This window comes from Mus pahari, chromosome 1 (genome assembly GCF_900095145.1).
Source record: "Mus pahari chromosome 1, PAHARI_EIJ_v1.1, whole genome shotgun sequence".
NCBI classification, from domain to species: Eukaryota; Metazoa; Chordata; class Mammalia; order Rodentia; family Muridae; genus Mus; species Mus pahari.
Window position 1 is genome coordinate 110,667,172 of NC_034590.1, and position 11,131 is coordinate 110,678,302.

General features: G+C 48.2%; 2 protein-coding genes across 5 annotated transcripts in view; one reads left to right on the top strand and one right to left on the bottom strand.

Moving 5' to 3' along the window:
* Deaf1 (DEAF1 transcription factor) overlaps nucleotides 1–10,045 on the bottom strand; it is a 34,372-nt gene extending 24,327 nt beyond the window's left edge. For 2 of the 3 annotated variants that reach the window (XM_029531560.1, XM_021199238.2), the window contains exons 1-6: nucleotides 9,429–10,045; nucleotides 6,059–6,156; nucleotides 5,085–5,214; nucleotides 4,678–4,824; nucleotides 4,146–4,285; nucleotides 3,535–3,600 (exon numbers count right to left, since the gene is read on the bottom strand). In XM_029531560.1, the coding sequence (XP_029387420.1) occupies nucleotides 3,535–3,600; nucleotides 4,146–4,285; nucleotides 4,678–4,824; nucleotides 5,085–5,214; nucleotides 6,059–6,156; nucleotides 9,429–9,717 (870 nt within the window). In that variant the 5' untranslated portion in view covers nucleotides 9,718–10,045. Of the gene's footprint in view, nucleotides 1–3,534; nucleotides 3,601–4,145; nucleotides 4,286–4,677; nucleotides 4,825–5,084; nucleotides 5,215–6,058; nucleotides 6,157–6,418; nucleotides 6,960–9,428 lie in introns of those variants that run through there. The other variant, XM_029531572.1, reaches the window with a different exon arrangement.
* The window catches only part of Tmem80 (transmembrane protein 80), an 8,598-nt gene continuing 7,499 nt past the window's right edge, over nucleotides 10,033–11,131 (top strand). The window contains exon 1 of one of the 2 annotated variants that reach the window (XM_021199259.2): nucleotides 10,033–10,413. In XM_021199259.2, coding sequence (XP_021054918.2) covers nucleotides 10,395–10,413 — 19 coding nt within the window. In that variant the 5' untranslated portion in view covers nucleotides 10,033–10,394. The remainder of the gene's footprint in view (nucleotides 10,414–11,131) is intronic. The other variant, XM_029531649.1, reaches the window with a different exon arrangement.

An 11,131-nucleotide genomic window follows, 5' to 3' on the forward strand; every position in this document is an offset into this window, starting at 1 on the left:
CTTTCTTTCTTTCTTTCTTTCTTTCTTTCTTTCTTTCTTTCTTTCTTTCTTTCTTTCTTTCTTTTTTTCTGAAATACAGTCTAATAATGTAGCCCTGGCTGGCCTGAAACTCACTATGTAGACTGGACTGACCTCTAATCCACAGAAATCCACCCGCCTTTGCTTCCTGAGTGCTGGAATTAAAGGCGTGTGCTACCACACCTAACTTTGAGACTTCTTTTTCAAAACTGCTTTGGCTATTTATTTCCTTCATCCTTTCATATAAACTTTAGAATCAGTCTTTCTGCACCTAGAGAATCCTGTTGAAATTCTGACTACACTGGGCCTGTTAGATGGGAAGTTAGCTCCCTCACTATGAATGCTGAGACTCCCCTCTGTGAGGCAGTCTGACTTCGTTTTGCTGACTGTCTTTATCAGCACTTTCTAGTTTTCACAATACAAAGTCCACCATATTTTATAAGATTTATACCTGGAGACTTATGCTTTACAGCAATGTCAATGGTTCTGTGTTGTGTCCTGGAGTACTTGAAAGACCAATCTTTATATGCTACTCTATGATATTTTAGAATCTCTGACCATCTCCCATTCATTTGGGGGGGTCTTGTTGTTTGTTTGTGTTTTTGTTTTTTCAAGACAAGATTTTTCTGTGTAGTGCTGACTATCCTGGAACTTGCTCTGTAGAACAGGCTGGCCTCAAACTCACAGAGATCCGCCTACCTCTGCCTCCGGAGTGCTAGATTAAAGGTATGAGCCACCACTGGCTCCCATTTTTTTGTTTTGGAGTTTTTAAAAATGATGTTTAAAATTATATTATTCTCATTAAAGTTTTTATAGTAGAATCATATTAAGATTAAATTAAGTTTGGTGATGGAAAACTCTTTAATCCCGGCACTTGGGAAGCAGAGGAAGGCAGATCTCTGAGTTCAAGGCCAGCCTGGTCTAAATACTGAGTTCCAGGACAGCCAGGGATACACAGTAAGAGTCTGTCTCAAAAACAAGCAAATGAAAAATTTAAGTGTACTTGGTATTTACAGCTAAGAACATAGCATCTCTCCAATTACAATTTCTTTCTGCCCCACACTCACATGTATGTGGACAGCACTAATTGAACTCACTATCAAAGAAAAATATAAGAGGAAATGAAGGTGAAAGGGGAACACACTGAAGAGGGTATAGGGAAGTGGGAGGGAGAGTCGGAGGTGTGTGTGATCAAGACACATTGTATAAACGTATGAAACTGTCAAATAGTCTAACAATAGTAAGACAAGCTTTCTCTGTATAGCCCTGGCTGTCCTGTCTGCCTTTGCCTCCCAAGTGCTGGGATTAAAGGAATGTCTTAAAATGTTTTCTCAGGAGCTGCACAGACAGTTCAGAGGTTTAGAGCACAAAGGACCTGTACTTTATCCCAGCACCCACAAGGTGGATCCTAGCACCCACAAGGTGGCTCCCACCATCCACAGTCTAGTTCAACAAGATCTGATGCCCTCGTCTACTCATAAACATAAACAAAATAAATATTTTTTAAAATTCTCTGTTTTTAAAAATAGGATCTCATTAAAAAGACTGGCTGGCCTAAGGTTTTTTTAAGTAGCCCAAGCAGGTCCCCAATGGTGGCAATTCCTTGTGATGATTTTGAATGAAAATGACCCCATAGGCCCACAGGTAGTGGTAATATTAGGAGATGTGGTCTTGTTGATGAATGTGTGTCACTGGGAACGGGTTTTGAGGTTTCAGATGCTTAAACCGGGCCCAGTGTCAATCTCTCTCCCTACTGCCTGTCAATCCAGATGCTACCACTCCAGCACCATATCTGTCTGCATGTATGCCACCATGTTTCCTACCATGACAATAATGGACTAAACCTTTGAACTGTAAGTCAGCCCCAAGTAAACGTTTTTCCTTTATAAGAGTTCCCAAGGTCATGGTGCCTTTTCACAGCAACAGAAATCCTAAATAAGAGACACTCCATCTCCTAAGTGTTGGGATCCAGCCATATTCCACCATGCCTGACTTAAATTTTTATTTTTATTAACTAGTAACTTACCAGATTATTAATGAAACTAAACCAAGGAAATCATAACTAGGCAGCTTCTACATTATGTTTAAGACATTTAAAAATAATTTGCATTACTAAGGAGAGTGGAAATAAAAGTAATATGCTCATGTTAACATCTCATTTTTTAAAACTACATAGTATAGCTGAGCAGTGGTGGTGTACGCATGTAATCCCAGCACTTGGGAGACAGAGGCAGGCAGATTTCTGAGTTTGAGTCCAGCCTGATCTACAGAGTGAGTTCCAGAACAATCAGGGCTACACAGAGAAACCGTCTTGAAAAAACCAACCAACCAAACAAACAAACAAAAACAAAAACAACCCCAAAAACCCTACATAGTAATATTTAGCAAAATAAATAAGATCATGTTTCTTGAATCAATTATGAATTTAAAATGAGGAGTTATTTCAAGGACATTAAAAGATCTAGCCATGATAAGATAGGGGTTTTTGTTCCCTGAATCTGGGCCCTTCACACACCAAGTAAGTGCTCTATCACTGACCTATACACCCCCTTTTTTTATTTTCTTTCCTTTATTTTTTTCTCAAGACAGGGTTTTTGTTTTTGTTTTTTTTCTCAAGACAGTGTTTCACTGTGTGGCCCTGGCTGTCCTGGAACTCGCTCTTTTTTTTTTTTTTTTTTTTTTTTTTAATTTATTTATTATATGTAAGTACATTGTAGCTGTCTTCAGACACACCAGAAGAGGGTGTCAGATCTCATTACGGGTGGTTATGAGCCACCATGTGGTTTCTGGGATTTGAACTCAGGACCTTCAGAAGAGCAGTCAGTGCTCTTAACTGCTGAGCCATCTCACCAGCCCGGAACTTGCTCTTTAGATCAGGCTGGCCTTGAACTCACAGAAATCCATCTATCTCTACTTCCTGAGTGCTGGGACCAAAGGCATGCACCACCATGACCAGCATCTCTTTAATTTTTCATTTCAAGAGTTTCACTGCCGGGCAGCGGTGGCACACGTCTGTAATCCCAGCACTTGGGAGGCAGAGGCAGGTGGATTTCTGAGGTCAAGGCCAGCATGGTCTACAGAGTGAGTTCCAGGACAGCCAGAAATGCACAGAGAAACCCTGTCTCGAAAAAACAAAAAAACAAAAACAAAAACAAAAAGTTTCACTAAGTTGCCCAGGCTGGCAAGAACTCACTCTGAGTCAGGAACATCTTGAACTTCCAATCTTCCTGTTTTAGCCTTCCTAGTAGCTGGAATGATAACTTTATGCTACACACCTAGCTACATAGTGTTACAACACAATGTTGAAAGAGGTGGCATGTGTGTGCTTACCGTACCAACTTTAAAGGAGGCATTACTCTGGGCTCACCTGGCTCAATATAGCCTTCCCATTTCAGTGTCCTGGATTTCCTTACAGCCACCTTCTACCAGGGGAAGGCAGCCTTCAGAGACAATAGAACTTTAGAAAAGGAGGGACAGAGCCTCTGCAGTCAGGAGGCGCAACACCTAATGACTTACTAGAGTCATGTCATCACAACAGGCAGCACAGGTACAGGAGGCAGCGTGAGGGTTCAAAATACCATCCTGAAATAGAGAGGGAGCTACAGATATTATATAGGTACAAATATAGAACTATATAGATATACAGACAGAAATATAGAAGTTAGGGAGTTGTTCAATGCTATATTGCACCCACCACCAAGATAAGAACCAAAGCATAAAATACAGTCACTTCTGGAAAGTTCTTCTCTGTACTATGCTCCACTGCCAATAGGCTTAAGCCTCTCTTCCTAGGAACAAGACTCCACACTGAACAGCCACAGTCAGCAGCTGACCTGGAGCAAAAATCAAGTCTTTTTTCTAGAAAGTGAGTGTAGTGGTTTAGGATATGTATTACTCTTAGAGAGGACCAAGGTTCAATTTGAAGTAACCATACGGCAGCTCACATTGTCTATAATTCCAGTCCCAGGTAATCTGACATTACAGGTACCATGCATGTGGTATACATACACTCATGCAGACAAAATACTCATAAAATAATAAACCTAAAGAAAATGTGAGTACTCGTCATCAGACCCGGTCCTGTGCCATGTTCTGGGTCCTAAGGCTGGTGTGGTCCCAGCACACACCTGAATGAGGCACTGCAGGGGTCTCCCGGCATAGCGGATGCTTCTCTTCCAGTCCTTGCTGCTGGCTCTTCCTGCCATAGCTTCAAACTCAGTTGGGCTGTACCAGTTTTCTCCCTGCTTGATACACCGGCCCCGGCCCCCTGGAAAGAAAGGGCTGGTCCTTAGAATCCATTAAGGCCTGTTGCTGGCTTGCCTTGATGACGTCAGTTCCTTCCACTGCCTTTTCAATTTCTCTGCCCTGCATGACCTCTAGTCACCCAATACACTGCCTGGCAAGTCATCTCAAATCCACTGTCCATGGTCACTGCGAGCTGTGCTGGGTCTCCAGTGAGCATCAGCCCACTTCAGGGATCCTCTGTCATGAGTGGTCTGAGCTGGCTCCATGAACGCAGGACAGTCCTCACACATCTGTCTCCTCTCCTCTACCATATTTGCACATGACAGGCTTCCTTGGCCCAGTTTACTAAGAGGGTCACACAAAAGAACAAAGTCTTACTTAACATGGAATGATTGTAGCCAAGCGCTGCCTCACCTGAGCCGAGCCTACTCTTGTAGAGCGTGCCACTGATGTTCCGACAGCGCACGGGCAACTCGCTGTCATACACCGAAGGGTCCCAGTTGTACTTGGTACCACCTTTCTCCTGGCCAGGTGCCAGTGGGGTAGGAGGAGACTGGGGACCTGGGCAAAGAGAGGCTATGAGGATGAGAGCACAGAATGACCAGGAAGCCCACGATGCTCCATCCCCAAGCACCAAGCCCCTCAGGTACATAAGGACATTACTAAAAGGCAGTGCCAACCCTTCAGTGGTCAGCACTCCTCTGCCTGGAAAATTTTGCCTTTTCTATAAACCTCTATTTAGTTTTCAAATTAACACACACACACACACACACACACACACACACCCAAGGCCAAGGCCTGGGGTCAGGTGCTGCAGGTACCTGGAGTGAGAGGTGCTGCTGGGCCCTTCAGCCCGGTGGTCTCCACAATGCTCCCATCTGTGTGTACAACTATTAGTGTGGCTTTCTCAGTGTTCAGGCTGTCACCGATCTGCAGGGCTGTCCTACCAGACTAGAAGGAAAGGCATGCTTGTCAGCTCTAGGACAGCATGAGGTGTGTTACCTGACCCAATGGTATGTGGCCCTACTGCACGACTCTAGTCTAGAGGATGTGCACCTAGGCCCACAAATCCTCTTCATAGACAACCCCAAGCACACAAGGCTACTAAGTGTGTGTACATCTGTCCAAGCTGAAGTGTACTGTGTGATCATATGCACAGCTGCTTTCTAGACACCAAGCAAGTCTGCCTTGTCTAAGGAGAGCTTCTGAAGGCTGCATATAGGAAGCACAATGGTGTGACAGACACAAAAGCTCTCTGATTTTGGACACAGGTGCTACTGAAAGCATCATAGATGCTGATAACCTGCAGGAGTGAACACAAGGAAAGGACTAATGGACTGTAAGCCTTGAAGGAAGGGGCAGGGCAGCCGGATACAGTCATTCTTCATGTGTGATAGAGCTCAACAGAAAGCAAGCAAAGCCAGGCACTGAGAAGATGCTCTGTTTGGGCTAAGAGCAGCCTGAGACTGGTGAAACACAGGCCCACAAGGCCAGCTGGCATGGAGCATGGCTTGACTGCAGCCTAAGGATTCCTCAGAGCTCTCTGCCTTTCTAGATTTATACTGCAACTTTCATGTTAAAACCCCTAGCTCAAACTGAGTCTCCTACCTTGCCTGAAAGAGCACAGGGAGGCACATAGGTCCCCCATGGCTCCAAGAACTACAGGTGTTCACTCCCATCTAAACCGAGAGGGTCTTAAGAATGAGGAGCACACTCATGGACTGTGCGGCAAAGTCAAGGGCTGGCTCTAAAGAGAGTTGTCAGGCACCCTAAACTACACCCAAGAACAGCTTACCAGGACATGTCCTGATATCGATGCTGCATTTGCCACTGATGTTGTGAAGACATTATCTGCAGAGGAGCCCACGTTGGCCACAGTCACTGTGGTCACTTCTATAAGAGAATGGAACAGATTGGAACTTTCACACACGGTGATGGGAGAGCACAAAAGGCAATGGTCTTACTTGTGAGCCTTAAAGCGCCCGTGTCCACCCAGATGTTTTAATACTTCTGTTAATGCTCAGCTGACATCTCTAGTCCAGTCTAAAATACTTGCTTCTCCCAGAAAGGGGGAATCTCTACCCTTCCCCACCAAAGCCTTTCACATGCAGCAAAAACGTCCACCATAACCCCCCATTCCCACTCCACCACTGGCCTTTCTCCCTTTGCAAAGAAGCTGCAAGTCCCATAGGTCTAGGACACCTCCTTGTCGATCAAGACATGGCAGACTCCAGGCCAGCCTCATCCCTCTCCACTGCCATAGCTCAGGCCATCCTACAGTCTTGTGTCCACTGTCTGAGGTCTCCATGACATCCTTCCCCAGAAACTCTTCCTCCTGAAAAACACATCAGCCTGCCACAGCCGCTCCTGCAACATGAACTCCACTCATCGGGGCAAACAGGTCTACCAGCAGCAACTTCAGAGCAGCTCTACAAAGATGTGTCAGGTCCCTGAGGCTTCCTGCCACAGGGTCTCTAGGTTCTTCTGTATCCTGCTGCCTGCTACTATGTATCCTTCATAGTAGCTTTCCCAATCTCTACTACAGCTCCGACTGATGCCCAGCATTCTAAAATGTCCAATACCCAGGGAAGCCTTTGGCATATGGGAAATACCCAAAGATGCCAACTGGAGTCCTGCCAGACCCATTAATCCAGCCCTGGCCAACCTGTACCCTTGTACCTGTCTAGATCCTGTCCAGTAGCAATCCTTTCATGGGGCACACCTAATTTAGGAACTCAGCTAGCACTGAGCTACCTGGATATTATCAGGCTTTAAAAACTGACAACAAGAAATTAGAAATCTTCTGATATATAAATATATAACTAAAATTCTAATACATACATATATACACACCCACCATAGATGCAATTCTATTGTCACCACAGACAACATCATACTTCTTTCCTGAACTTAGAAAAATATATGCAAAAAAGGATAAAAATTCCTTGGCCCCAAATCCCAATATCAACCCAGAATCTATGGATGAAAATGGAGCATTAAAAACTCCAGGAAAGGGGCTGGTGAAATGGCTCAGTGGGTAAGAGCACCCGACTGCTCTTCCAAAGGTCCTGAGTTCAAATCCCAGCAACCACATGGTGGCTCATAACCATCCTTAACCATCTGTAACAAGATCTGACGCCCTCTTCTGGAGTGTCTGAAGACAGCTACAGAGTAATTACATATAATAAATAAAGCTTTAAAAAAAAAAAAAAAAAATCCAGGAAAAGCCAGACAGCAAAGGCATACGTCTGTAATCTCAGAACTCAGGAGGCAGAGGAGGCAGGCAGATCTGAGTTCTAGCCCAGCCTGATCTACAGAGGGAGTTCCAGGACAACTAGGGTTACACAGAGAGACTCTGTCTTGAAAGAAGGAAGGAAAGAGAGAAAGAGAGAAGGAAAGACAGACAGAAAGGAAGGGAGAGGGAAAGAAAGAAGTTCCAGGAAAGAGACCAGAGATGGCTCAGCAGTTAAGAGCACTGTCTGCTCTTCCAAAGATCCTAGATTCAATTCCCAACACCCATATAGTGGCTTACAACTCCCTATAACTCCAGTTCCAAAGGAAGTGAAGCCTTTTTCTGACTCCAAGGGGGATCAAGCAAACACAGAGATACATGCAGGCAAAGCAGCCACACACATTAAATAGATTAACTCTAGAAAAAGAAGAACAACTCTGGGAAGAGCCTGGATGGCTCAGAAATTTTGAGCATGCTGTTCTTTCAGAGGACCCAAGCACCCATGTGAGGTTCTCACAACCATGTGTAACTCTAGCTCCAAGAGGAATTGCAGGCACCTGCAAGCACATATATACACATTATATATATATATATATATATATATATATATATATATAATTTTTTTTTAAAGCTCTAGGAAGCTTCCCTCACTCCTGTGACTGGATCTAGGCTTCAGGTAGGCAGGTAGGTAGGGCAGAAAACAAGCGGGAGAAAGGCTTCTCCACCACTGCGCTCCACTGCCAACTGTCTGAACACACACCCAGAGTTAAGCTTCAGCTCTGATGTGCCCTGAATAAAACCCCAATGCCAAGTCTGCAGCTTCACATTGGAAAGAACAAAACAAGAAGCATGGCAAAATGATGGTCTTCCAAGGATTTGAACATACAAGCATAAAACATACAAGAGCTCCAATTGGTAGGGAGTTCAACACTCAGGAAGGTCAAAGGGTGGGGGAGGGTGGGGGATGTGGTGGGATTGTAGGAGGCAGTGTGGTGTGGTATCACCTATACAGGGTGATACAGCTCAGCTCAAGGCTCCATTTGTCATAAAACATGAGAATCGGGTGCTTTATGTGTGAGAAAACAAAAGGAACAAAACGGAAAACTAAGTGATGGAGAAGGAGGGGATATCTGCATAGGAAAAGACTAGAAGATGCAGCATGGAGACGCTCATGTCACTATATAAAGTAAGGCTGGTTTCTGCATCGTTACCTTTACAAGGTTGCCTGCCTTGGATGACTCTTGCCCCTCTCATGTCACACTTGAACTGGCCTTTGAGATAGACAGGCCTACCAGCTGCTGACCATACCTGGAGCACCTCCAGAACAGAATTTCCATCTGACCCATCTGTGCTCTCAGCTCCCAGGAAGCAGCAGGAGAGGACAAGGCAGGTAGTAGGTAGTGAGAAAGTTCCAAAGGGTAAAACAGACAGAGACAGAGAGACACACTCACACAAGGGAGACACGTCTGTATACAGTGCAGAGTGAGGCTAGAGGAGTGACAGTGTGCTGTGCGTGTGTGTGCATGTGTGTGTGCGAGATGGGCATGCAGGGCACTGTGAGATGCAGGGCAGGGACAGAGCAAGTGTGCAAGGCATTGTGCGGTGCATGGGCAGGTAGGTGCAGAGTAGGTGTTCAGGGCATTGTGAGTGTACGGGCAGGTGTGAAGTGCATGGTAGAGAGCATGTGTGGGGGCAGGTGTCAGGTGCAGGGGCATGGACAGAGGCAGGGCAGGTGTGCAGGTGACTGTGAGGTGCACTGGCAGGGCAGGTGCTGAGCAGGTGTGCAGGACAGGTGGAAGAGAGCCTTCCCTGGAAGACAGATGTGCATGACAGATGTGCACAAAGCATATGGAAAGCGGCCTGTGCGTGGTGCATGTGTTCAGAGCTTGCACGCGGGAACCCGGTGAGGCGCGAGGCCGGCGGGCGCACTTGCCTGCGAAGGCGGCGGCGGCGGCGGCCTCATCGGGGCTGGGCAGAGCCTCGGTACCCATATCCATGTGCCCAGATTCGGCCGCCATCACCGCCACAGCGGTGACCCGCCGCGTCTCGCGCTCCGCCTCGGAGTCTGCGTCCTCCTCCGAGTCCTCGTCTCTGCTTAACACCGGCTCCTCCGCCTCGCTTTCCGCTGCGGCCGCGGCGGCCGCCGCCACCGCGGCAGCGGCCGCCACCGCTGCCGCCTCGGCCAGGCCCAGCTGTTTTGCCGCCGAGTCCGAGTCCTCCATACGGACTCCACCGAGTCCGCCCGAAGGCGCTGTCCGGGACCGCCCGAAGCGTCAGGCACCGAGCCCGAAGCGGGGCCCGAAGAGGCCGCCCGAGTTGGGCCGAGGCCGCCCGAAGCCACCGCCCGAGCAGCGACCGAAGAGGCAGTCTGACGCCCGCCGAACCGAGCCGAAGCTGCCCGCAGAGCCGAGCTGATGGCCCGAGTGTAGAACCGAGCAGCTCCGAAGTTTCCCGAAGCGCAGAATCGAGCTAGTACGAATGATCCCGAAGCTTCCCGAAAGCTTACGAGCGTTTCTTGCTCGCTGTCTAGGAAGCTGATGTGACTGTGGTCACCGACCGATAGAGCTGGCCGGCTCTGGGCAGTTTCTCCCCTGCTTCCAACGTAGTCTGGGTTCGCAGACAGTCCCTGGCGCCACGGGATTTCTCCAACCCCCTCTGGGGGCGGCGAAAGCCGAACCCACCCGAGGCCTGGCCGAACTCCGCCGAATGCCTCCGAGCGGAGTTCTCCGGAGCCTCGGTGCCCGCCTCCTTCTATCCGAAAGCTCCCGAGTATTGCCGGACGGGAGAATCGGGCCTCGGCCGCGGTCGGCCGCTCGCTGCACCGCGCCGCGGGAGGAGCGAAGATGGCGGGAGGGTGCGGCCGAGAGGCTGCTGGGATTGTGGCGGACCCAGCGGCAAAATGGCGGCCGTGCGGCCAGGTGAGGCGGGCGGGGCTACGCGATCGCCGGGACAGTGTGGTCATGCTGTCACGATGAGAGGCAGTCTGGGCTGGCCCTGCAACTCCTCTGATTGTCACCTTGTTATTCCGGAACCTGGTGGCTTAAGCCCTGTAACGCGGATTTCTGCGTCGGAGTTGGAGAGCGGGGGGGGGGGGGGATGTCTATCGGTTGGGCGTGGGGGCACTTCGGGTATCCCGGAGGCTGTCCCGAAGCTCGTCTTTGTATTTCAGTGATATACCTGGTACACACTGGGATACGTCCCTGTATACAGCCATATCACACCTTCTGTGACCCGGGGTCCACCTGTGGATTACCCAGAGTACACTGTGGTGGCATACGAACTACACAACCATATTTCACTAAAGCTGACGTGCATGGCATACCTATGGCTCATCCTGAGCACACCCATGGCATACCCGCTGCTTACCCCGAGTACGCCCTTGACACACCTATCTCTCATACCCTTGGCACACTGGGCTAGTCAGGACATTGAGATACCCAGGACAACCATAACATATACTCAGCTCACCCCTGGCATATCCACAATACACTCGAGTACCCCTGTTGCTCACCCCAGATGTAAGGATAAATAAGAATTAAGTTTGCGGCCGGGTGTGGTGGCGCACGCCTTTAATCCCAGCACTTGGGAGGCAGAGGCAGGTGAATTTCTGAGTTCGAGGCCTGCCTGGTCTACAGA